This window comes from Labrus bergylta, chromosome 1, assembly GCF_963930695.1.
Source record: "Labrus bergylta chromosome 1, fLabBer1.1, whole genome shotgun sequence".
NCBI classification, from domain to species: domain Eukaryota; kingdom Metazoa; phylum Chordata; class Actinopteri; order Labriformes; family Labridae; genus Labrus; species Labrus bergylta.
The window spans coordinates 16,399,643-16,427,252 of NC_089195.1; the positions used below are offsets into that span (position 1 = coordinate 16,399,643).

Below are 27,610 nucleotides of genomic sequence, written 5' to 3' on the forward strand. Positions count from 1 at the left end.
GAGAGACAAAGGGAGAGAGTGTAACATGTACAGAGTTGGAGACGAGTAACTATATATGTGCTTGACCTATTTTAATGAGAACATTCAAAATTAACAACAGGAAGGACGGCGAATGCAGATGACTCCCATGGGTTTTTGTCAACAACAGGAAACAATAGAACATATTATCATTTACTTTATGAAGCTGAGAGAAGGAAGCTGACACTGCAGGCTGAAAGAGATTGAAGTGTTGTAGTTTTTACTTAAATATCTAAGAACAAATTTGATAGAGATAATTAGCTTCATTTATTCATTTTATTTTTGTGTGTGTGTGCAGAATTAGGATATAGTCATAGGATATAGTTCCCTTTACACACTCCATACGAGATGGTGGCGGTAATGCGCCAAAACGTTGTTTGTCAACCGCCAAAAAAAAACTCAAAGAAGAAGAAGAACTTCCGGTGCACGCAGGGTGCGTTCCGTAAACCGTCCGCTGTTCTGGTTGAGAAGGCCAAATAGCGACACTGCGGTGAGTTTAAATCCTTATAATGAACATTATCTGAGAAATACGAGTATCTGTGTTTAACAAGATATCTAGTTTATTGTCTGTCATTTCTGGTTTTTAAATGATCTTAATTTGTTTACTTTAATGCACCTGGCGCGACCTCTGTTCAGAAGTCCTTGACAGTCTGTCAGTGTTAGCTTAGCTTAGCTTAGCAATAAACCTTCATGTTTTACAACTTAAACCAAACGTGTCCCCCGTTTGCAGGACACAGACCAAACTGGTTTAAAGGTTTAAAGAAACACAGCCACAAACGGGACTGAGAGTTAACCATGTTATCATACATCAGGGTTACACTCAGAGAGGTCAGAGGTTAAAGTGAAGACTTCACACCTTACAGGACACAATATGCATGAATGACATTAAACTGCACTCGAAACAGTCCAGACACTGTCCATGCTAACCCTGACCTCCACAGCTCAGTGTGTCCATGTGTTCATGTGGTGTACGAGATAATAATTTAATAATGTGGTGTCTGACTTGATATTCCTCATCGTCACGTATTGCATGTCAATATTTATCTCAAACACAGCTTGTGACAGAGACAGTCCACACATCTTCACGGTGTTTGGTGTTGTTGTTACAACATTTAGACTTCCTGAACTGGAAGAGCGATCTCTACCAACTTGGAAACTGGAACTGTTGTTTGCTCTGAAGGAGAAAAACACATTTAAGCGATTGCTGTGCCGCAATTCACACACACTGACCCCCTTACTCTGACAGGAGGAGGTGGAGGCGGTGTCCTCTGATCAGTGTAGGATTGCCAGCTCTGCTCTGTGTATAAACATGCAGGAGACCGGGGGACTAAATCTGAGCTGTTATCTGTAACAAACCACTATGTGAGGCTACTCTTACTTAGGCCTGAGGCTGAATGGCAAAAATCCACGTCGTGGCAGATAATAATACCTGTGGTCATATTGATACCGATTTACCGCCCAACACTAGCTCACACGCACACTTTGTATCCATCATTGTGCACTGAGTGTTATAAAAGAGAGCAGCAGCGTGTTTAACCTCTGGCCTCTGTAATGTTGACTTCAAGATCGAGTTCTTATATTTTAGGATATTATGCACACAGTATTTATGTGTATATGTACAGTACATGTGTGTGTGTTTATATATAGATGACAACACATTGCTGCAGTCTGTGTTAATCTGTCTCTGGTTATAAGGTTAAAGTCCAGAAAAAGGGAAATGTTCGCACACTGTTCAGCTCCCAATCAGCAACAAACGTTGCCCTTTAGAAAGTTGCTCATTGGGAATTGAACAGTGTGCAGACCGTTCCCTTTTTTTCTGCAGTTTAAACCATTTTTGTCCTGCACCTGTATGCAATTTGCTTGGATGTGCGCACACTAGTCTTTTTTAAATGTTAAATGTTCAGTTATCTGCCAAATATATTTCAACAAAAAGTTATACAAGTATTTTCACATCAAAATAATTTCTCTTCCTGTAAAACGTTTATTATGTCTGATGACTCATCCTGTTGTTGTGTTAAACTGTCTCTGGTTGTGTGTCTGTTTTTTCAGCTCAAAAAGGTGATGGCTGCTTCTCTGCGTTTGTTGTACTCTGTGAGCAGACCAGGTGAGATCACAGCAACACACACCTGTATCATAACAACACATGTTCATAAACACACAGCAGTGTGTACCTGTTTAACATCTCTCAGGCGTATATCACATTCATAATCATGTTAATGACGATTTTGTTCAAACTTTAGGCTCTTCTGGGGTCGCTCAGAATCTGGTGAGGTCCTTCAGTGTTTCCACACAGAGAGGAGGATTCAGTGAGTACACACACACACACACACACACACACACACACACACACACACACACAGCAGACATTATTATGTCAGGTTATTTTAAATCATGATGCTGTGACCATTCTAACCCGAGTAGCTCACCATGGTAACACTCTCGCTGTACATATCACCATGGAAACCCTGACTGGGACAAAATTATTGAGTTTGTATTTAAGTGCTCCAGAGGTTTTTATAGTTCAGTGAGTCTCTGAGGGTTAAAACCAACAAACAAAGGAAAAACACAAACACTGATCTTATGATTCTGATTGAAGCTGCTGGTCAGAGAGAAGAACTCAGAGTCATGAAGATGATTTAATAAATGTTTGTGTTTGTGTGTCTAGAGTATGTGAATGCTCAGGAGGTGCCCACAGACATGAAGTCGATTACAGACCGAGCTGCTCAGACACTACTGTGGACCGAGCTCTTCAGAGGTAAGATCAATTCGACTTAATAATACTAATAATAATACTATTAATTATAATATTAATACTAATAATAATTATGATGTTTGGGTTAATGCAGTGGAATGATGACATGTTGTCTTTAAGTAATTCTGAATGACAGATAAACTGAAGGACGTGTTGTGCTCACAGATGGATTCAAAGTCTTTAAAGTTAACAAGTTATCTTCAATCAATTTTCTTAATAAAGAAGTTTTATGTATTCCATGTTTCATCACCATGTCTGTTAAAATCCCTTCAGACTATCACAGTTTGTGTTTCATATTTTATTAAAGATTCATAAAGAGAAACATGAGGTTGTTGGTCTATTGAATGTCAGATTAATCATAATCATAATCCTGAGTCTCTGCTGGGACAGATTTGATTCTTACTAATCGTTTATTCTGTCCTCGTCGTGTTGTGTGATGTTTGTGAAATGATTGTGTGATGTTTGGGTTAACAGGCCTGGGGATGACCATGAGTTACCTGTTCAGAGAGCCTGCCACCATCAACTACCCGTTTGAGAAAGGACCTCTGTCACCTCGCTTCAGAGGAGAACACGCCCTGCGCAGGTCAGAACTGACACACCAGTCACTCACGCCCAGCTCACTCTGTGATTGGCTAGTTTTTATAGAGGTGAGACAGTGGGCAGATTCCGAGCTGATTCTGTGTTTTTTAAAGTGAATGGCTTCTCATTTTCAACTCTGTTTGAACAATCACGATGACACTTTCAAAGAACAGAACACACAGCACGGAACACAGAGAACATAAGAAGGAGCACAGAACAAATGTATGTAGCAGCAGAGTTCTCTTTGTCTTTTACTCAGCAGTAAAACACAGAAGCAGAACGTACAGGTGGAACACACCTGGATGAGGTGTTACTGTCATAGGTTAGAATCCAACAATACCACTCCAGATTTTTGGTTTCTGCATCTCTGGCTCCATGTTTGCCATCTCCCACAATCCTTAGCTGGTAACGTATCCTATGAATGAGTCATCTGTAACTGTTTGTGATGATGTCATTCCAGGTATCCGTCAGGTGAGGAGCGCTGCATCGCCTGCAAGCTGTGTGAGGCCATCTGCCCTGCTCAGGTACACACACACACCTCTGTTTGTTTATATCACAGGTGTGTGTTACTGTGACACAACATGAAGAAACATTAACATCATTGTAAAAAATATTTCTATCTCCCTGTGTGTGTGTGTTCAGGCCATCACCATAGAAGCAGAGACTCGAGCTGATGGAAGCAGGAGGACGACACGTTACGACATTGACATGACCAAATGTATCTACTGTGGCTTCTGCCAGGAGGCGTGTCCTGTGGACGCCATTGTCGAGGTGTGTGTGAGACCGAGAGAGGGATGATCTTGATGATCACTGTCTACATCAGGTTTTTTTAATCATTGTTGACAGGTTTTTTAACACTTTAGATCTCAGGAAAACGATCACGTTAATAGATCTTTTTTATTTATTTTTTATCTCATACACACGTCAGGGCTGTGAGTTTTCTAGATTTATTCAGAATCTCTGATTTTCATGTTCTGAAAAGTTGACCCATGATGAGAATTGAATTCTCCATTAGGATGTTTGTTTGTGTTCAGCTTGAACCGAATCTGCTGAATTTAAAGCACAGCTATGAACATTCTTGGTTGTTAATGTTGATTTGTTGTTCTGTGAACGTTCTGCGAGGTAAAGTAACGTCTGTTAGCTAAAAGATAGCAACACTGATGAGTAGAAGGGTAAAAGTACCAGACATTTTGACTAAGGCAGCTATGAGCTGACGTCACGAAGGTCCTCACTTCAGAAATAATTTATTGATAAGTCAGGACTTAATGAGCCCAAATTTCTTTATACAGGCTGTAATATAACCTGAGAGAAGTTTATTGACATTATTTTTTACTAACAACATCTTATATAAAGTAAGAGTAAGTTTCTCAAAGTAAGAAGTTTTACTTAAAGGTCCCATATTATGCTTTTTCTGGTTTTATATGCTCTTCAGTGTGTTTTCCAAGTGTCCTGTGCATGTTTAGGCACATCTATGTGCAAAAATTCAAAGTCTGCGGAAACACGGCTTCTCCTACCTCCTCCTGTTAGCTGTAGCATTAGCTGCATGTAAAGCTCGGTTCTAGCCCTCCTCGAAAAAAAATTGTCAGTGTGATGTCACTGATCTAAGCCCATTGGCTCGTTGTGGCAAGACATGCAGCTCATGATACGCCCACGACGCCCACGATATGCCGTAGCCTGCGGTAGCACAGTAGTGCTAAGGTGCTAATGTTTTTGCTCCCCGGCTCTCGGAGCCAGAGTGGCTGAGTGACTGACCAATTACGGCAGAGGCGACAGGCCGACCAATCAGATCAGACATGACACACGTAAATCCCATGCAGTACCACGGTTTGTCCAGCTAATGTCCCTGTTCTTCCTTTAGTGGTTGGAAAAATGTTCTTATAAACTCCTTTACTTCTGACCTCTTTCATTAATGGATTTTATAATTATATTTTCCCTTTTTAAACTGCTGATACATTAAATCTCTCTCTCTAATTCTCTCTTTCCCTCTCAGGGTCCTAACTTTGAGTTCTCCACGGAGACTCATGAGGAGTTGCTCTACAACAAAGAGAAGTTGCTCAACAATGGAGACAAGTGGGAGGCCGAGATAGCTGCCAACATTCAGGCTGATTACCTTTACCGATAGAAACACACACACACTTGTCCTGTACATACTGTAAGGAGAACTCAGCTGACAGACAGAAATCTTCCTCTTGTTGTAATATTTGTGTCTGATTATATATTTATTAAAGAAACACGAGTCCCTATGATTGATTTGATTGATTAGATTGATCGATCGATCAGACAGACTCTAACATCACACTCAGCTGATCATCAATTATTGTTCTAATCTGATATTTTTCTTTATGACTCGAATAAAAAACCAGTGAGAGAAACACGGAGAGTCGTCGTTTCATTTAGAAACACACAAACTAACTTTGTACAAACGGTAAACATATTTTGAACTACGTCAACATGTGGACTGCAGATGCTGGGATCAAACCACCAACCCTCTGATTGGAAGACGACCCGCTCTACCACTGAGCCACAGCCGCCCAACAACTTAGATCATCAAACCTAAATGCGAAATACTGTAACACATAGCACATAGAACAGAATCATACATCCTAGAAAAAAAGAGTAATAAACTATTTCAAATCATCAAAAACTGGGAATGAAGGTAGAACATTTCACAAGTGCAAATGATGGATAGGCCGGATCTTTGTAATATAGCAATAAGTAAGGTCTTTTTACCTGCTCTTTTTCTAATATTAACAGACAAACAGTAAGGTCTTTTACCTGCTTTTTGTAAAGTGTCTTGAGATAACACTTGGTATGAGTTGACGCTAAACAAATAAAAATTGATTGATTGATTGAATTGATAGCACAAAGAGCATGAAATGTTTTCATTTTGTTTTACACACTTTATTAATACCTTTGTGAAATTCTGGTTTACACTGAGACATGCTTCTCTCACACGGTCAGAATCACACACATGCACAAACAGGACTTGTGGATGGAGAGATGTCAGAGTGGGGCTGCTACACAGGGGGATTGGATGTCTTGCTCAAGGGCATCTTGGCTGTGCTCTGGAGGTGACCAGCACCTCTCCAGCCACCAGACCAACTTCCACACTTTGGTCCACATCGGGACTTGAACCAGCGACCCTCCAGTCTCTACAGGCTGAGCAACTGCCAACCCAGACATTGATCATGAAACCGAAAAGAGAAAAACACCAACATAAGACACATAGAGCTTAGACGACAAGAAAAAAAGAACATAAAACATTTAATTCATAACACAGAACACTAAAACAAATACCAATATAATCACAGAACAATACAATAAAACAAATAGGACTTAGAATACAGAATGTAGAACACTAAAGGGAGCATAGAAAATGAAATATTGAACTCAAAGTAAAACCTAGAACACGACACACACACACACACTGAACAGAGAACAGAGAACAGAGAACACAATATTAAATATAGAACACTGAAACAGAAAAGAGGTTAATTAAAATCATAGAAGACTAGAATACAACATAGAACACAGAACAGAGAACAAGCGTTAATATTAAACACAATTACAGACTATAAAACACAATAGATCGAAGAGATAACATAAAACACAAAACATAGACCACATTAGATAGAGAACATAGATGTGTACAAAGTTCATACATTATAGAACACAGGACAGATATTTAAGAACATAGCAAAGAGAGTATAGATCATGTCAACTTAAACATGAAATCACGAAGAAGATTATAATAAAAATATAGAACACAAGAAATAGACAAAAGAACAATCACAATCAGGTTTGTTTTTTTATTTCCAAGTACATTATAGTAAGAACTTAACTAAAATCACATGAAATATAAGTAGCAATTACAAATATATAGAGTATAACAATATAAAAACACAAAATGTACAAAAGGTGCAATGAAGGAGTTGACTTGAAAAAGTCTTACAGTATAGATAAATCTCCTCACAGTGTGCATGTAAACAGAACATGTCTAAGTACAGTGTGTATGTAACGCATAAAATCCACAACATAGTAAACAGAATGAGAAAGTAACAAAGGACATGGGACAGAACTCATTTCACAAGAAATAAAACTCAGAACATAGAACATGAAACTTTTAGAACACAAAAATGTAGCTCATAGAACACTAAACATAGATGTTGAATGTTGAATATTGATTAAAGAATATAAAACTGAATATAGAAAATAACAAACAATAGAACACAAAACCGATCATGAATATGATAATGAATATAGAACCGAAATTCAGAGCTCATGCAACACATCCGTTTTTAACACACTGACCATAGAACAGAGAATGTAGAATGCAGAATGCAGAATGTAGAACACTACACAGGACATAGAACAAAGAACACAGAACATACAAAATACAATGTAGAAAGATAGAACAGAATAAACAACGCGAGGCAGAGAGCAGCAAATGTAGAACAAATGAGATAAAATATGAAAAATATACAGTAACATGGAGCACACAGAGAGACATCAGAAGAGAACACAGAACATAAATTGGAACACGAAACACAGCCCTAAGAACAAGGAACATAAAACTTGGAATGAAATACCACGCCTCTAATCATTGAATATTAATCAGAAAAATTGTTCGCCTCTACAGATATTTGTGTTCGTTTGTAGAGGAAAGTGGTGTTGTTGACTCTCTCTCTCAGCCCTTTATATTCAGGTTTTTAGGACAAACAGCTGAGTTGTCATGGCGACGATCGTCCCCTGAGAGGATCTCTCTGAGAACATGCAGACTGTCCGATGCAGCTCCGGTCTCTGGAGGTTCACTGTGAAGATATTCAGCCTCTCTGGGGACAAAAAGGTTTGAATCCCGTGGGACCTCATCCTGGAACGGCATTCATCCATGCATGAGGTGTTTGCAGTGCTCATTTAGGTCACAAGTCAAAGATTCATACATTAAAACCATATAATATTTATGTAGCCTACCGTTTAGCGTTTAGTCGACTTTGATATAAAAGTATGTAAATAGTTTCACCCTAAGGACATTCAGTTTGTCAAAATGTTCAATAAGTGCACAGCAAACATGTTGTATGGTAAACAAATGATTTGATTTTATCTTCATACGTTCCTTTAACACAAACACATACTACTACTACTACTACTCAGCCGATCTATCAAACACAACATATCGATAAAAAAAAAGCTTTTTTTAACACGGACTTCTGAAATAACAAATCAGCAGCCCTGCAGTCTGCAGAGACCCCAGCAGAGGGCGCTTACGCAACACAAAATACTGGTACCAGTGTAAAGCAAAAAGAGTGCATTATAAACAGCATTCACTCAATTAAAATATTAAATTACTGACAAATCGTGTTTAATAATGAAACATGATGATAAGAGTGATCGTTACCCCTGACGGATTCACAAAACCTGTTACACAACATAGAAGGTTGCGTTCACCTTATCATAAAAATGATCACCTAATGTTGTAGTAGGCCACTCGAAATCTGTCTCGAGACCACTTTGACTCTTAGACTGGACGGACTCCGGATTTAAAAAAAGAGACCGGTCAATACCACCACTGATACTGAGGTTATCTTTCCAGGTCATTACTGTGATAAGAAGGAAAATGGCCCTTTCTAAAACTGAAATGAATAACTTCAATTAATTTGTAGTTTGATTTTCCCTAGGTTACTACAAGCCTATTCATCTAAATTATGGTAAATGGTAAATGGACTTGAGCACCATATCACACCTACACATTCACACACTGATGGCAGAGGTTGCTATGTAGTGAAACCATCAGAAGTAACCAATCCATTCGTATACATTCATGCGCCGCCGACCAAGCAGCAAGAGCAATTCAGGGTTAAGTGTCTTGCCCAAGGACAAATCGGACATGTTGCTGCAGGAGCTGGGGATTGAACCCTTGACCTTCCAGTTGAGAAATGACCATCTCTACCAACTGAGCCACAGCCGCCACGTCTCACTTATTGTAAGCCACATTCCCCTGACAAATCTAGATAATCGCTATTTTTCAAGAAATATAAAAATGATCACCTAATTATAAAAATTATGACATCATCATAAATATGATCACGCTATCAAAAAAAAATCACCTCATCCTTAAAATGACCACCTTATCATCAAAATATGATAAGCAACAAGACCAATTTCCCTACTTTGGTCCATACTGGGACTCTAACCAGCAACCCTCTTGTTCCCAATCCGGGTCCCTATAGACTGAGTCTTGCTGCCCCAGTAGCTCATTCTGATCAAAAAAAATCAAAAAATGATCGCCTCATTAGACTTCAGGGACTCCTCGTTTTTTTTTTCTTCCAATGAATATATAAATAACTGATGTACTCCTGCAGTACTCTAAAGACCCTCTAGGGGCAGTTCTCTCACTGAATCTGTGTTTTATAAGATAAAATAGGAGAACGAGACACCATATTTGTAGTTTTATCTGCACACTGACTGATCATCTACTTTTGTACCCGAAACCAGAGGAGCTTTCGCCTGTTCATGCTCTCAGATAGGTGATACCACTGTCAGGTGAACCTGAGAGAGTTAACAGAGGGACAGGGTGACCTGAATGATCTCATGTTGATGTCATGATGTAACAGGAAGTGAGAGGTCGTCTGTCAGGTCGATGCAGACATGTTTAATATCAGAATGTCCCCCAGAGACGAGACAAGATATTACTCAGTGATGAGTGGACAGATTCACGTCCACATCAGCAACACAACACAAAACACCACACACAACATAGACACAAATTACATAAAACACTACACACATCATCACACCAAACACTACACACAACATCACACACAGTATTATACACTAAGCACTACACCAAACAGTACACTGAACATCAAACACAATATTACACAAGAGACTCCACACACATTACACACAATATTCCACTAAACATTACACACAAGTCACTGCACAAATCACTGCACTACACTAAACCCCCACACCAAACACCACACACCTGTCCTGGTGATTTATGAGGGTGTGAAAATTTCGTCCCTGTCGTCTGCTCTCGTTAGAAACAATCAGCTGATTAATTTAGTCGCTGCTGATGAAGCTGTGAGTCAGTAACAGTCCGGTTCCCCCTCAGGCAGCAGAGAGGAACTTGGACTCAAATACAGAGCTATGCAGATAAACCTCACACACACAAAACCCCACACACAGACACACATACACACACACACAGGGAGAGAGAGAGAGAGAGAGAGAGAGAGAGAGAGAGAGAGAGGACGGAGTGGGAGCACAGCAGCGTCTCTCTGAACAACCTCTAAATCGTGTGATGCAGCAGCGCTGATGATCCAACGCTCCAGAGGTAGGAATTAAAGAAACATGCAGTTTGTGTTCCTGTGCCATACTGTTGTGTCCCTCTGTATTTGTGTGTCTGTGTGGTGCATGTCTGTGTGGTGTGTGTGTGTGTGGGGTAAGAAACAGAGTAATGAATCTTTACCTCATACTGAAGGACAGTAATATTAGCTCCGGGTTTGCCCTTGTGTGAGAAGGAGCCTGTGTTATACCTGTGTGTGTGTGTGTGTGTGTGTGTGTGTGTGTGTGTGTGTGTGTGTGTGTGTGTGTGTGTGTGTGTGTGTGTGTGTGTGTGTGTGTGTGTGTGTGTGTGATATAACTAGTTTTTACATGTGAACAGATGAAGAACGATGCAATGTGATTTGTGTGTGTGCGTGTGTGTGTGTGCTATAACTAGTTTTTACATGTGAACAGATGAAGAACAATGCAATGTGATGTGTGTATGTGTGTATGTGAGTGTGTGTGTGTGTGTGTGTGTGTGTGTGTGTGTGTGTGTGTGTGTGTGTGTGTGTGTGTGTGTGTGTGTGTGTGTGTGTGTGTGTGAGACCATAAAAGCCTCAGCGAGCTGTGTCATCGTATCGCCGCAGTCCCCCTCTCACCCCCTACCCCCTACACACATACACAGGACCTTCTCTGTGTGTGAGTCTGCATGCAGCGCTGATGGGCTACATGGGGGGGACCTTATGTTGCATCATATGTTCTTTAACTCTTCAGTTTGGATTTGTTTTAAGGATGTGGAGCAAATGAAGTGAACGTGCTCTTAGTTTACGAAGAGAACAGCTGATTAATGAGCAGACAGGTCTCACTGCTAGAAGAAAGCACCACTTTAGCTCATGAACAGCATAACAAAGGCTGTTATAGGACGCACTGTATTGGACATAAACTTCAAAAACATGCTTTATTTGAACTAAGTACAGAACTTATACTTAAAACACTTATTTGGTATCAAAAATATGAAGGCTGAACCAATATGAAATGATCATACTACAGAGCTCAGTGTGCCAGGTCCCACAGCGGTATAAGCCTATAGCAGCAAAACTAGGAGCTGGTCCAAGCCTGAGCCAGCTCTAAATATAAGCTTTAACAAAAAGGAGACTGCCTCCCAGACCCCCACTGGTAGATGATTCCAAAGGAGAGGGGCCAGATAACTGAAGACTGTACCGCCCATAGTGCATTTAGAGACTTTAGGTACCACGAGTATGCCTGCATTCTGGGACAGAGAGAGGACAGAGAGCAAAAAACTACTAATGATGGAAAGTACTTATATCATGCTTTGTTGGGACATGAAAACATAAATAAGAGGGAGAGAAAGGCTCTACCTCCCATAGTACATTTAGAGACTTTAGGTCCCATGAGCAGGCCTGCTTTCTGGGGGCAAAATGTTCTTGAGTGGTAAAACGGCACTGTTAGCTTTTTTAAGATAAGATGGTACCTGACAATTAGGAGCTTATTAAGTGAGAAAGAAGAATTTTAAATGCAATTCTAGATTTTATAGGAAGCCAGTGCAGAGAAGCCAATACAGGAGTTAGATACATGAGCTGCAGCGTTTTGGACCAACTGAATAGTCTAGACTTACTGGTTGAGACTTACTAGGGCATCCCTGTAAAATAAAATTGCAATAATCCAACCTAGAGGTAACAAATGCATTGACTAGTTTCCTGCATTATTCTAATTTTACAGATATAACTAAAGTGGAAATTGGATTTATTTGGGATGCCAGGCTGATGAAAACTAGAATGATATCATTAGAAAAAGTGCATCTGAGGTGTTTGGGGCCAAGCACAATAACTTTGGTCTGAATTAAGAAGCAAATAAAAATCTGGTCATCCAGGACCTTATATCCTTAAAGGAAGAATGTGCGACTTTTGATCCAGTAGATGTCGCCCTTGAGCACCAGCATGAAACCAAAACAAACTGCTGATTGGCAACACCTCCGCTATTCTGAAGCCTCAGCTATCCTCCATCTGCAAATCATCCAATCCCTCTCCACTCGTGTAAGGAGTCATGAATTAGAACACACCATAATTAAGCACCATTTAGCGCAAGCAGTGGACAAAATTGTTCTTGGCTCAAGCTACAATTGCCTGTGGCCTGCATTGTCGTGTGAGCAGGCTATTGTTAGCACGCTTTTGTTATCTCTTAGCTTCATATTGCACATAAATTGACACAGAATGACCATGATCTAAATTACATGACATCCAAATAAGCAGTGAGTAGGCTGTGTGTTATTCTGTTTTTCTCTAGTCCTTGACTGAAACAGCTTTATACGCAAGGCTGTCGCGTCCATACAAGCACGGCTCCAACAACAGTACAGCTGGCGAGACTCATGCTTCTCACTCATTGTAGGCATTCATGACTCAGAGGATATACTTGATTTCTGTTGTATTTATGTGTAAAGTGTTGCACATTCTGCCTTTAAGGCATGCTTCTAGTTTATTTAAAGGTGCACTATGTAGTTTTGGTAGAGAAATGTGAAAGTTGGAGAAGTGTACAGATTCTGTAACTCTATACACAAACTGTCCTCAGAGGAAAATTTGGTCCCTGGAACACAGTTTGAAGATAAAATGCTACACGCGAAGTTGTGGTGGGGGGCCCGCAACAGTGAAACTGTAACTCTCCTGATAACCTTTTAACTTTCAAACAGTGTTCCAGGGACCAAATTTTCCTTGGTCCTTGGAATAAAGTTTGTGTATTTAGTTCTTTAAGTTATTGGTGTCATCTGACTTCATTGATGTAGTTGAGTATCATCTGCATAACAATGAAAATGTATACAGTGTTTCCTTGTGATATTTAAGTTTTAACATTCATCTTTTATAACAAACTGATATCAGACCAGTTTCTGAACAGATCCAGTGAATTAACTCTTCATTACAGTTATATAATCCGTCAGTTTGATTCAAATCTGATGGTAAAATAATCCAACAGAAGACGAAGTTCACACATAAAAGCATTATAAAGTAACGTTACTGTATAATAACTAACTTAAAGTGGTCAACAACATAACCTTATTAAATGTTTGACAGACAATCAGACTTATTATTAACACAGACAAATAATCAATTTGAAGTGTTCTTTGTCCTTCCTTTTTCCTGCTTTAAGGCTAATCTGTAAACTAAACGTTATTGCTGCTGTTTCTGTCTTATTGTCACATTATTATAAATGTTGTGTTAAGATGTAGCGTATGATGTATGTTTCTGTATGTTTCAGGCATCATGGTTCCTGCTCTGAGGCCACTGTTCCTGCTGTTGTGTCTGTCTTGTTGTCTTCTGACTTCGGCCGCAGAAGGAAAATCTACAAAGAAAGGGAAGAAAGGAAAGCAGGTCGTCTGCCCATCGTAAGTCGATACATTATTCTCTAATCAGTTTTAATATCTCCATTTGTTTAACCCATTTTCAGGTATTATTCAGAAACATGGGATGTCTTTTTTCACATGCTTACCTTATTTTTGTGAATTATTTTGACATTCCAACCTGCCATCTGTACTGCAGAGAGGGGAACACGTTCAATGCTAAACCAAACATTAACACTAAATCAGTTATAATGCAAAATGTTTACATATTGATTATTTTTAACACTAAACTCTCCTGCTGTTTCACTGTCACATTCATTATAATCACACTTTTCTGCTTTATCTGCTTCATAAAAATCATCTGTGATGAAGTCCAGCAAACTGAATCGTTTCTGTTCTTTGTGTGAATGTGTGGTTATTTATTTAATGAAAGCAGTTTTTTTCTGTATGTGTATTATCCTAAATTCATATTATCCTGTTTGTAATAAGCTCATTTATTTGAATTATCTTGTGTGTAATAAGCCCAGGTGTTTACATTATTTTGTGTGTAATAACTCCAGGTGTGTGTTTTATCCGAGGGGTAATACCCCCATGTTGGTGTATTATTCAGTGTGTAAAACCCGAGCTGTGTATCATGTATGGAGGTCATATAGCACACAGGTGAAACTAACACATTTTATATGAATGTCCTCTATAACAGTCAGCTGTCTGCTGAAGATCTGGCTCAGGTTCCAGAAAATTCCACTTCCAACATCCTGAACCGCCTGATGGTCAGCTACGACCCTCGAATACGACCCAACTTTCAGGGTAAGAATTACAGCAGCGCATGAATGTGTGCAGTTAAATACACACTATATGCAAAAATGTTCATATACAGAATACAGTGAAGTCATAATTAACGAAACACTTTATATAAAGATGGACACACATCTCCACTTCCTCTTGTTGTACTAAAGTGAAGCTAAAATACCCCCGGTTATAGAGTTCAGCTAGTGGAGCTGAAGCATTGATGTCCCACCCCCTTCCTCTAACCAAAACACGCCTTTAACTTCCTGCTAAAAAGTCAAAGGTCCCTCAGGTGGGTATAGTCCACAGCAGAACAGATTATTTTGTCCGTTTTTTAAGCAGACACTCATGGTTATGGAAAGTTAAATGACTCTTGTGTTAGTGTTTGTTACGTTTCCTCTCACTGTTCCTCCTCTACTTTGATAATCCGGACCACACAGCGCTGCAGGAGCCTCATTTGTCAACAGAGCTGTCAATCATGACGTTATATTCCTTATTACAGCATCAAATAACTAATTAAAGCTAAACAAAACGTAGACATAAATCAGAATGATAAGAGCGTCCTATTATTAAATAAATGATGTTTGAGAAAAATTTATCTGAGGTGTATTTAAACTTTATAGTTTAATACATGTCTTATCTGTTAAAATGGAGGAGGCGGAGCTTATGACCTATACTGCAGCTAGTGAACAGGAGGAGCTCTAAATATTTTGATTTCACTTTTAGGGAGCTGCCATGTTGTCCATCTTTTTATACAGTCTGTGGAATTAACATGTGAAAGACTACAACAGTGTTTGTGTGTGCAGAGCAATAAACGAGAACAAGGTGATGTGATGATGATGATGTTGATGATGCGATGTTGATCATGATAATGATGGAGGGATGAAGACGAAACGAGAAAAGGAGAAAAAAGAACAGAAACAACATGAGGAGTTTTTGTGCTTCATTTAATATGAAGCTCCAAGCTACAACCAACCAGATGTTCACATGCACGCACGCACACACACGCACGCACACACACACACACACACACACACACACACACACACACACACACACACACACACACACACACACAGATGTTTAGTTTAGGAAATATTCATTCATTTATTTTTTGCTGTTTTTTTGCTCTAAATGACAATCTGAGTCTGTTTGAACAAACCCTCTATTTGTCCCCCTATACGTGTCTCCATGGTAACCTTAACATTGCATCAAGAACCAATGGACAACTTTTTCTCGGTGCTGAGTGTGTGTTTATGTGTGTGTGTGTGCTTCAGGGATCCCTGTGGAGTCCAAAGTGAACATCTTTATCAACAGCTTCGGATCCATCCAGGAGACCACAATGGTACACAATTCTTTTTACAGTGTTGACATCAGCTCACTCCCTCGTGATAATCAATTATGTAAATCTTGAATAAGTTACTAGTAGTCAATTAGCATCCGTGCTCCTATTATTGCCACACCAACAAATATGTTTAACAAGCCGGGGTAAATTGTTAACTTGAACATGCTAATTTGATCTACCTTTACATTTCAAACAGTACAGCTTTCAATGCTTCTTTAACTGTAGTCTATTTATTCTATACGCTGACAATCGTTACACGTGACGTGACACTACTCAACTAATCAAATGCTCTACACAGACCAGGCCCTGCAAGTGAACTGAACCACCCGGAGGAGTCAGCAGACGGTCTCATAAACACAACGTGAAAAATGAAGGCTGCTTTCACACCGCGGCGTACAAGTGAACTGAATCAGATTTTTTGCTTCTATGTGACTCAGATCTGATGTTTAGATAACAATGTGAACAGCACAAATGATCTTTTTATATCAGATTCGGGCCACTTTCATATTTCCACTTTCCACAGGAGTCTTATACAGGCTACATTTAAAAAGCAATATGAACGGCCAAAAAAGAAAATCAGATCTGAATAAAAAATCGGAACTGAGCATTAAGGCTTGCAGTGTGAACACAGCCGAGGTGAGTCAGGGAAAAGTAAACATCGTGTGCTCTAAATTTAGAAAAGAAGACACAAAGAAAGAGATTTTCATCAAGAATGGTCAGACTCTCACTTTTTTTTGCCCAGTTTAAAACAGAATGTCTCAAATGATTCGACCGATTCACCAGAATCCTGAAGCATTCATAGTTTTGGGTCAACATATAAAATCTTTTTACAGACACAGAAATGACCTTTCACATTTCCAGCTCAGTTTTAAATGTTAAGAGGTCAAGCTGAAGCTAATTTCTCTCACAAAATTAGAGAAAGTGTGAGGGTGGGACACAAGACGGAGAGAGAGAGAGAGAGAGAGAGAGAGAGAGAGAGAAGCAGGTGCTAAAGCTGTTTAATGTTTTAATAAAGGTTGAGATTGTTAATTACAAAATAGGTTTAAAAAATGATGAGTATCAGCAGATGGCAGCAGTGACGGTGTATATTCAGTAACTTCAATAGGGCAAAGGGGTTTGGTCCAAAAATATTCACTTCGGCGGTTCTGTTGGTCTTGTGGTTAGTTTACGCAACCCCATGTACGGAGCCTGTAGTCCTCGAATCGGCCCGAGTTCAAGTCTGACCCATGGCTCCTTTCCCGCATGTCATTCCCAAATCTCTCTCTCCTGGTTTCCCACTCTATCCGCTGTCTTGACTCTCCAATAAAGGCATAAAATAATAATCTGACCAATTCAACTTCTCAGACAGGGAGATGTTGATATAATTTGCCTCTCATAAAAAATATAAAGGCCTAGTACTTTCTGCAGTTTAGTAAACAAAGAGGATTTATAGAGTATCTTTTTGTGACTATTAATTATATCTTTATGTTATTATCCATCATGTTTATGGTGAAAACATAAACACATGAATTGATGGAGTAGTTGTATTTATATTCACTAATACTGATGTAGATTAATATATGTACACAATAAGGTTCTGTGTGTGTGTGTGTGTGTGTGTGTGTGTGTGTGTGTGTAGGACTACAGGGTGAACATCTTCCTCCGTCAGCGGTGGAACGACCCTCGTCTTCGTCTGCCCACAGACTATAAGAGTGACTCTCTGACCATCGACCCAAACATGTTCCAGTGTTTGTGGAAACCCGACCTGTTCTTTGCCAACGAGAAGAGCGCCAACTTCCATGATGTGACGCAAGACAACATCCTGCTCTTCATCTTCAGAAACGGAGACGTGCTCATCAGCATGAGGTACAACCTCCTCTTCATCACTTTAGTTATTGATCCTCCTCTTCATCACTGGTCTTATTGACACAGCTACATAAATTATAACAGACCATAAACAGATACTCTTTCTGTGTGTGTGTGTGTGTGGTGTGTGTGTGTGTGTGTGTGTGTGTGTGTGTGTGTGTGTGTGTGTGTGTGTGTGTGTGTGTGTGTGTGTGTGTGTGTGTGTGTGTGTGTGTGTGGTGTGTGTGTAGGTTGTCAGTGACCCTCTCATGTCCGTTGGATCTCACTCTCTTCCCGATGGACACACAGCGGTGTAAGATGCAGCTGGAGAGCTGTAAGTGCACACACACACACACACGCGCACGCACGCACACACACACCCAAACACACACAGTGTTATATAATTACATGCAGTGAAACAGCTGTTGGAAGTGTAAATTTGAAATAATCTGTGATCTCAGAGGCTAAAACATTGAAAATCAGAGTTTCAGTATTTAATGATCAGTGAGGTTTGAAACAGAGATTATTTTCTCCTACAGTAACAAATGTAAGACATTATTAAATTGGTCAGACACTAAAACATTTTTACATAGTTGATATGTTAAGAGATGTTTTTAGGCATATTTTGCACTTGAACGCTGTATTGCTTCAGTGGTAAAGTAGATAAGTTAAAAACCCGGATGATAAAACAATGAAGGACCCTTAAAACATTTCACCAAATATCAAACATTAAATCAGACTGATTCTGTCTTGACCCAGGATAGACCGAAAATGGATTAACAAATCTTGATCATTTGAATTTAGATGAGAGGTTTAATATGAAAGATAGTGACTGACTTAAATCATAAAATGACCTTACTACACCATCAGACATTAAGGAAACATTCTGTTTTGTCGCCCCTTGGTTTGCCAAACCAAAAAATGTTGATGAAAGCAATTATTTAGATAGAAGTGATTCTACCCGACCTAAAAAGCTTCTGCATTTTTCTAATAAGCTGCGCAAGCAGAAACGTGCTCAAACTAGGATCAATATTGGAGATGCTTTTAAAAAATGGAGAGAGGTTAGAACGCAGAAAGATTTATAGACCAATTCAAAGCTGGCTAAACACTGAAGCTTCAGTGTCAGTGACATGGCAACCTGTGTGAGCATCAATTGTAGGGAGGAGGGTGCGGGGGAGACATATCTCTCCAATGTTTTGAATTTGCACTGCAGTACCCATTTTAAACGCTAGGTGTCAGAGTTACATATTGCTCCTTTAAAGCATTAAAACAACCAAGCTGATGTGATCCAGAGAGGAATGGTTTCATTTTAAACTACATTTTATTTTTCTCATATATTCAAAACCCTCACTTCAATCTGTTCTATGCTCATAAATAATTTGAGAAAAGTCAACTCAATTAAATAAAGTTTATAGGGGAACTTTGATACACAATGTAAGCAGTTTTTATGAATATGTATAATGAATAATAAGGATATTTTCTTGTTTTTTTCAGTCGGTTACACCACCAGTGATCTGGTGTTCATGTGGCAGTCTGATCCCGTTCAGATGGAAGAAATTGCTCTGCCTCAGTTTGACATCAAAAAAGAAGACATCATATATGGAAACTGCACAAAGTACTACCAGGGCACAGGTCAGTCAGCGATGATTATTGATTATTATTGAAACATGAACAATGACCCAATGAAGTTATAACTACAGTATTTATATAAACTGTACTGTTAGGTTTAGGTTGAATTTAAACCCCTAATGAAATGTAAAAATGGTTTAATAAACAAAAAGAGGAAAGAGAGCAGCCAGTGAAGGCAGGGAGCTCGCTGGCCAGTAGAGTTATCCTGGAGACTACATGAGGATGAATAAAACTCAGACACTGAGACTGGTGAAGCAGCGAGGCACACCAGAATACCTGTGCACATAAAAAAAAAGACAGGTAAGGACAAAAACATCAAGAGCCACAAAAACACTGCACAATAGGAAGCTAACCAACACTAGAAAAATCTCTGGAAGAAACACTGAAAGAGAGTACCAACAAACAAGACGGAATTATCTGGCAGAGTCGTGGAGTGAAGACCAGGGGTGCATTCCAATTGTCATTTTTCCTTAGGAAGGTTCCTTACTGAGTTAAAAGACCCGGAAGCATCTAAGTGGCAGCCATGATAAGGTGCGTCAATGCTTCCTTTATAACCTCCTTTAGCATAGGGTACACTGGACCATCCTTTACCAAAGGAGATGAGATAATGCCGTCCCACAATTCCTTGTGGCCACAACATTTAAAGTGACTTGCGCATCCGACCGTTTACGAAAAATAACAAATAATTTGTAGCCTGGTAGCTTTAATTCCCTTTATTTCAGTCCCAACCTTCCAGTAATTAGGATTATTTCAGGGGAAAGTTTTTTAGATGCGCTTTTAGTATTCCATTTTCTGAAAATTTTAGTTTCACCATGGTACACCCACGTCATCAACCGCCGCCGTCGCATAATTACGTAGCCTAGTGGAAATGCGGTCGGATTGTCAGAGCAACATTGTCGCCTTTCCCTTAGTCCTTTATGAATTCTCCTAACATCTTTCCTTAACCTCATGACAATTTCCCCGGGGTTAAGGTAAAGAGGATAGTGAAAGAGGATAGTATGGGACAATCAGTATCCACCCCAGACTTTTATTGTCAGGTTGATGAGCTTAGAGGAGCCAGGTGTGCCTCGTCTGCACCTGAGAGGAGAAGCCAGCCCCACCCTCTGCCACACCCAAACCTACAGAAGAAAGAGAACAGAAAGGGGAGGTGGAGAAGGAGAGAGAGAAAAGACACAAAACACCTACAGCCAAAGCCAAACAGAATCATCACAGGTATGATAAAGTTATTTAAAGGAAGAATGTGCAACATTTACACATAAATACAGCAGAAATCAAGTATATCCTTTGTATGTATATCTCTCTAGGTCATGACTGTCTACAATGAGTGAGAAGCATAAGTCCCGCCAGCGCAGAGGTTACAATGAAAAGACAGAAAGATTTTTAAATTTGACTGCAGCAGGATGATTGGTTGAGAGAGGTTGTGGCAGAATCTGGTTGGTTAATTACTTCGAGAATAAACGCCCATGATCAGCTGATCACCAGAGCAGGGAGACGGAGGAAGTAGTAGAGAGGGAGTGTCTAAATTCAATGAAGAATTGAATGAACGTGTGAGAGAATATAATCAGTCTTCCTGCTTGAATTTACGCTGAGCTCCATAAAACTTGAAATAAACATAATGTGGAATTATTTTATTTATTTATTATTTTAAAAAAGTGAATTTGGTTTCATCTCTTACATTTATATAAACTGTCTGCAGTAAAAATGAACACCTGTTTTTTTCTGTTTGTAAACGTCCAAATTTTAATTCCCTTTAATCTCCTGTAGGTGAGTTTATTTGAATCTATAAAATGTTTCTTTATGTTTTCAGGTTATTACACCTGTGTGGAGGTGATCTTCACTCTGCGTCGGCAGGTCGGCTTCTACCTGATGGGAGTGTATGCTCCGACTCTTCTCATCGTCGTTTTGTCCTGGTTGTCGTTCTGGATCAATCCAGACGCCTCGGCCGCTCGAGTGCCACTGGGTCAGAAAAAAACACTTGATTAATCAAGGAGTTGTTTTTTACTTATATATGCCAAATATCTAATACATGCTGAACTAACAATTACCTGAAACATCTAATACTAGATTAATATAAAGTTTATGAATACAATACAATTTTTTTGACAGATAATCTGACAATTTTTATGATAATCTGACATTTCACTGAATCATTTCTGTAAATAGATGTAGGTCTGAGACTCACTTCAGTCATTTACCAGCCTCCTATTTCTCTGTTTCCTGCACGGATGAAGAAAGTTTAATGTGATTGTCCTATCTGTCACTCTAACGGTGCGCCCATCCCCCTCCTCCCTCCTCCCTCCTCCCTCCTCATTCCTTTCCCCCTCCCCCATGGATCCAGGACAGGAGGGTCACTGAACATCCTCATGTGCGTCTTCATTTTCATCCTTATCACATCTTCAGGCTGAAATGAGGCTGAATGCCCCACATATAAATGTTGAGTGTAGTGATGTTATAATATCATTATTATGTTCATGCAGGTATCCTGTCAGTCCTGTCTCTCTCCAGTGAGAGCATGTTGTTAGCATCAGAGCTACCAAAGGTTTCTTACGTGAAGGCCATCGACATCTGGCTCATTGCCTGTTTGCTCTATGGATTTTCATCTCTGGTTGAATACGCTGTGGTACAGGTCAGACATAGACACACACACACACACACACACACACACACACACACACACACACACACACACACACACACACACACACACACGCACACACACCTCGTGTGGTGTTTCGCTGACCATACAATAAACTAATAAGGTGTAAAATGTTAACCCTAACCCTATACAATCTACTAAACCTGCCTCTCCCTCTGTCTCCCTCTGTCTCTCTCTCTCCCCCCTCACCCCCTCCCCTCCCTCTCAGGTGATGTTGAACAGTCCCAGACTGATCGAAGAGGAAAAAGCTAAAATGGCAGCCAAGGAGAAAGCTTTGAAAGAGAAAGAGGAAGGAAAGAAAACTACAAATAACAAAAGTAACAACACAGTGAATGGAACAGGAGGAACACCTATACATGTAAACACCCTTCAGGTAAAAACACCTGGGCCAGCAGCTCTGTCAGTCACATTATCTATAACACACACATCATATGGATCTTTATTGTTATCAGATGATATCCAAATGTTTTCTTCTCCAGTTTGTGTTTAAGGGCGATGCTTAAGTGCTGTCTGTCCTTCAGCAGAAACGTGTAGTGTATTATTTGCATGTATCATTAGATAGTCAAGTAAGTAAAATGCAGGTGTGGTAATGATATGTAGCAATAAGATGATGCATACAGTAATACATATAACATATACAATATGTGTTCATAAGTATAAAGGAATATGAGATCTGTCTGAAATTGTCTACAGCAATGAAATCAACTGAGGACAAGATTGTTATTTGACCTATAGGGTTTTATATAACAATTATATGATTGCTGAAAAGTAAACACAGTACCGTCCAGGGTACAGTGACCTGCCAGAAATGCCCGGATGTTGGCATACCGGTAGCCGAGTGGTTAGTTTGCACCCCATGTACACAGTCCTCGAAGAGGGCTGCCTGGGTTTAAATTGGACCTGTGGCCCAAAAATAAATCTTTAAAAACAAATGTCCAGATGTTTCCTTATAAGGATTCTGGCGGGTTCTGTTGAGAAAAAAACATTCATTAAGTTACATAATGTGTGATGGATTCATCCTGAGTTGTACAACATGTATGACATGTCCGCATTACAGGAAGTGTGAAAAAGTCCCACCAGAAGGAGGAAACTATATTGATATTCAAATATATTTAAGATTATATAGTTTGTGTATTGTTCAGTTCTGGACTCTGCAGACCTCAGTAATCATTTGTTTTTTTAATAAGTATCCTAGTATCGAAGAAGGCCGTCTCCAAGAAATCATTTGATTCACTACAAATGTTAGAAAACAAACATGATCAAATATTTCTGATTGTCTTTCCTTCATTGAAAGGATATTCTTCTTATGAATCTTTGATTCTGAAGCAACTGGTCACACCTTGAGAAAGTATTTATTTCCATAGGACTGTCCATACAAAGAACAAATATTACAACATCAATGATGTGAGCTTTCTACAGTCGTTATTGATGGTCATCAATAAACAGAACATCATTATTCTGTACACAGTTCTGTGGCTGCAGCGTAAAGAACTGACTGTGAAAGCTATGAGAGAAACTAAAACAGAAGCAGAGCGTTAGGCTTCTTTAAAGAGGAGTCTGGAGAGTCCAAGTCTGTTTTAGTGGTTTTATTTTTGAAAACATACTTTTTAATTTTTCGATAGTTCATAGATTCTGTTTGATGGTCACACAGATGTTTTTTAATGTGTGACTGTGATTAATAGGTAATTATGATACCAACTTATATATAAAAGATGAAGACCTGTTGATTGGCAGTCAGTGTTTCTTTCACTTAGTAAAGGTTTTATTAGTTATTAATTACTTGGTCTCAGTGATTCCCTTGAGTGAACACTATTTTAAAGGATTAACATTTATAGTATTAACTCTTGGTTGAGGCAGACAGACAGGTTTTTCATTATTCATATTGAATAAAAAGTGGACCCAGCAAGCTACCCTGTGGGACTCCATGAATTATGTACTATGTACTTTGGATCTTAAAGCTCTAAAGGAAGAATGTGCGACTTTTTAATCCAGTAATGTCTGACTTTTTAATGTCGCCTTTGAGCAACCAAAACAAACTGCTGTTTGGCAACACCTCCACCACACTGAATTCTTCACTCTCCTACAGCGACACATGTCCAACCACTCTCCCCTCGCGTTGGACAAAGAAATTATCAAATTGGAATGCACCATAATTAAGCATTAAGCGCTAAGCGCAAACAGCGGACTAAACTATCCTCGTCTCGAGCTGCATTTTTGTGTTAGCAGGCTAATGGTAGCACTCCTTACTTTGCTCGTAGCTTCACGTTGCATGTGAATTTATACAAATGACCATGATCTAAAAACAATTACGTGACATTCAAATAAGCAGTGAGTATGTTCTTCTTCTTTTCTCTAGTCCCTCACTTAAACAGCTTTTATACACAAGGGGATGAGCCGGCCAGCTGCCCTGTCCATATAAACACGATGTATATACGGCTGAGACATCATCACTGCCAGCGGGACTCGCTCGTCTCACTCATTTTAGACAGTCTTGATTCAGTTACATATTTACAGAACTGGATTTCTGCTATATTTCTTCTTTAAAATGTCACTCATTCTTCCTTTAAAATAAACTGAAGCAGTTTGATGACTCCTCCTTCAACAATAAAAGTTAAGATTTAAAATCTTGTTTTTATTTGTTCTCTGTTGCCCTTTTCAGGTCGTAGAAACTCGCTGTAAGAAAGTCTGCACCTCCAAGTCAGACCTTCGCTCCAATGACTTCAGCATCGTGGGATCTTTACCACGAGACTTTGAACTCTCTAATTTTGACTGTTATGGTAAACCAGTGGAAGTTTTGGGAGTGCTGAAGTCCCAGAGCAAAGCCAACAAGAAACCCCCCCCACCCAAGCCAGTCATACCTGCTGCTGCTAAACGCGTTGACCTGTATGCACGAGCCCTGTTCCCCTTCTCCTTCTTATTCTTCAATGTGGTCTACTGGTCCGTCTACCTGTGACAGAGCAACACATGGACCGCAATCTCTCAACGCAACATCAGAAACTTTACTCCAATAAAAACTAAGATATTCAACCTTCAGAGTCTGCAGAGAGAACCTAGGACCCTTTGGAACATCTCTTTAATTCTGCATGTGTGTTTCTGTCTGATACAGACCATTAAGCTTCATGTTAATCCAAAACCTGCGCTTTGCATTAGAAATAAACGCTTTGACTGCAGCTAACCTTACTGCTAACACTTCATGATCTAAGTATAGCACTCCAAATACCCCCCCCCCCCAATCTCGTATAATAAAGCCTTAAATAATTAATATAAATACATATATGAAGATATAGTAAATAATATATACCTCTGTTTTTCTGCTCACATATTTTACAGAAAGAGTTTAATTTATACTTAAAAAGACCCTGTTCTCGAAGAGAAAGAATGACAGCACTTTTTTTCTTAAATATTTTATTGTTTTTAAAACAGCGTTACATTTTGATGAATGGGAACTCAACTTCATTTTTTATAACCAAAAACCACAAGTATTTCAATTAAGCAACAAATGTTCCTGGTTTAAACCATAGACAGTATATAATTATCATTTTATACAGTCTTTGGTTAAAATTAAAACAATTAAATACAGTTAATTTTCTAACAGGTTGATGACATCACTTCCTGTCCTTGCTCTGGTCCAGTTTTACAGGTGGACTAGGTCTTCAGATGTTTTTAGTCCAGGTGTTTGGTGTGGAGTCTTACTCAGCAGGTTTTGATCTGAGCATTAAATAAAGATGATCATTAATAAAATATGGTAATAGTCCATATTAGGACATATATCATTATGTAACATATCTGTTATTATGGCTGAACTGTTTGAGTGACACTGATTATACTAACCCATAACCTTAACTAACCCACCCATGACCTTACCCATAACCTTAACCCTGTTTGCTGATAATTTATAAAGTTTAACTTTTATGTGTTCAAGTTTTTTATATATTCTTTACTTTTATCTTTAATTATAAAATGTAACAAAGTGAAAAACTGCTCTGAATGATTAAAAAATCCCAACATACAGATGCATCAGATCTGTGTAGTCTTCATCTGTACATCCATATTCACTGGACAAAAATTTAAATGCAACATTTTTGTTTTTGCTCCAATTATTCACGAGTTGAAATCAAAGATCTAAGACTTTGTCAGTTATACACAAAAGGCCTATTCCTCTTACTTGTGTTCACACATTTGTTTAAAGGTCACATATTATGCAAATATACATTAACATGTTTTTCTAAAGCTAAAATGTTTCACTAGAACATCTAAGAAAAAACAGAAAAGTTCATCCTCTCTGTCTTTTGCCTCATCCACTTTTCAGTAAATGTGTGCTCAAACAGGCCGTTTGGAGATCTTCCCCTCATGACATCATAAAGGGCAGCAGCCCCTCCCCCAGCGGAGGGAAACTTCCAATGCTGGGGGCGGTTAGTTCTGTCTGTTTTTCCACTGTAAACAATGCGGCATGGAGCAAGGAAGCCCAAGCCATATTCCAGCCCATTCCAGAGAGGGGCGTGTTCAAACAGAGCTCATTTACATTTAAAGCTACAAACACAGAAACAGTCTGTTCTGAGCAGGGCTGAAATATAGGGGGTTATAGGCATGATCAAATACAGGATCAGAGTGGATTTTAAGCAAGAAACTTCAAAGACCTGTTTTGGGGAGCTCTGAGACGTATTTAAACTTGTTGAGAAGGCGTTTAATAAGTGACCTTTGAATCTGTGTTAGTGAGCATTTCTCTTTTGCTGAGATAATCCATCCACCTGACAGGTGTGGCATATCAAGATGCTAATTATAAAGCATCATTATTGCACAAGTGTGCCTTAGACTGGAACAATAAAAGGTCATTGTAAAATGTGTAGTTTTATCACACAGCACAATGCCACAGATGCCCTGAGTTTTGAGGGAACAAGCAATGAGCATGATGAATGCAGGAATGTCCACCAGAGCTGCTGCCCGTAAATTGTTAATTTCTCTTTAGTTCATCTTCAAAGTCATTTCTGAGTATATGGCAGTACATTCATCCAACCTCACAACCGCAGACCACGTTTAACCTCACCAGCCCAGGACCTTCACATCTGGCATCTTCACCTGGAAGATCAGTCAGATTCAATCAGATATTAGGTGAGACGAAGTTACAGTCAGATATCTGTATAGGCATTAAATATGATGTTCCCCAAAGACTAATACATTTTATTATCTTTGTTTAATTATTAAATCAGCGTTAAATTACCTTTTCAGGATATTAGTACCAAACATAAAAACAAAGGTTCCTGAGGATGCTGTGTTCTCATTGTTCAGTTTCTTTGGGAATAATTTTCATAAACATAGTGTTAGAGCTGAAGATTTATAACTCCCTCAGAGACAATCATCAGATAATAATTGATTAAAATTACCACACTTTACAATTTAAAGCCATAA

General features: G+C 39.2%; 2 protein-coding genes across 2 annotated transcripts; both read left to right on the top strand.

The window, feature by feature from the left end:
* Positions 1–420: 420 nt before the first annotated feature.
* Positions 421–5,723, top strand: ndufs8a (NADH:ubiquinone oxidoreductase core subunit S8a). Its single transcript, XM_020656013.3, has 8 exons — positions 421–508; positions 2,068–2,122; positions 2,259–2,324; positions 2,684–2,773; positions 3,245–3,353; positions 3,810–3,873; positions 3,992–4,120; positions 5,340–5,723. The coding sequence occupies exons 2-8, from the start codon at positions 2,080–2,082 to the stop codon at positions 5,469–5,471; spliced, it is 633 nt and encodes a 210-aa protein (XP_020511669.1). The 5' UTR covers positions 421–508; positions 2,068–2,079; the 3' UTR covers positions 5,472–5,723.
* Positions 5,724–10,546: 4,823 nt separating this feature from the next.
* Positions 10,547–26,221, top strand: LOC110000684 (glycine receptor subunit beta). The gene is made up of 11 exons (XM_020656020.2): positions 10,547–10,685; positions 13,883–14,009; positions 14,665–14,771; positions 16,028–16,095; positions 17,714–17,940; positions 18,171–18,253; positions 19,414–19,551; positions 21,356–21,508; positions 22,026–22,174; positions 22,413–22,577; positions 24,864–26,221. The coding sequence occupies exons 1-11, from the start codon at positions 10,667–10,669 to the stop codon at positions 25,155–25,157; spliced, it is 1,530 nt and encodes a 509-aa protein (XP_020511676.1). The 5' UTR covers positions 10,547–10,666; the 3' UTR covers positions 25,158–26,221.
* The last annotated feature ends 1,389 nt before the right edge of the window (positions 26,222–27,610 follow it).

What these genes read in the sequence shown, in the direction of transcription:
- ndufs8a (XM_020656013.3), top strand. Translation starts at nt 2,080, where the DNA reads ATGGCTGCTTCTCTGCGTTTGTTGTACTCTGTGAGCAGACCAG. An exon ending in GTACTCTGTGAGCAGACCAG is followed by an intron (nt 2,123 to 2,258) that starts GTGAGATCACAG and finishes TTCAAACTTTAG; the next exon opens with GCTCTTCTGGGGTCGCTCAG. An exon ending in GGAGAACACGCCCTGCGCAG is followed by an intron (nt 3,354 to 3,809) that starts GTCAGAACTGAC and finishes ATGTCATTCCAG; the next exon opens with GTATCCGTCAGGTGAGGAGC.
- LOC110000684 (XM_020656020.2), top strand. An exon ending in AAAGTACTACCAGGGCACAG is followed by an intron (nt 19,552 to 21,355) that starts GTCAGTCAGCGA and finishes TTATGTTTTCAG; the next exon opens with GTTATTACACCTGTGTGGAG. An exon ending in TACATGTAAACACCCTTCAG is followed by an intron (nt 22,578 to 24,863) that starts GTAAAAACACCT and finishes TGCCCTTTTCAG; the next exon opens with GTCGTAGAAACTCGCTGTAA.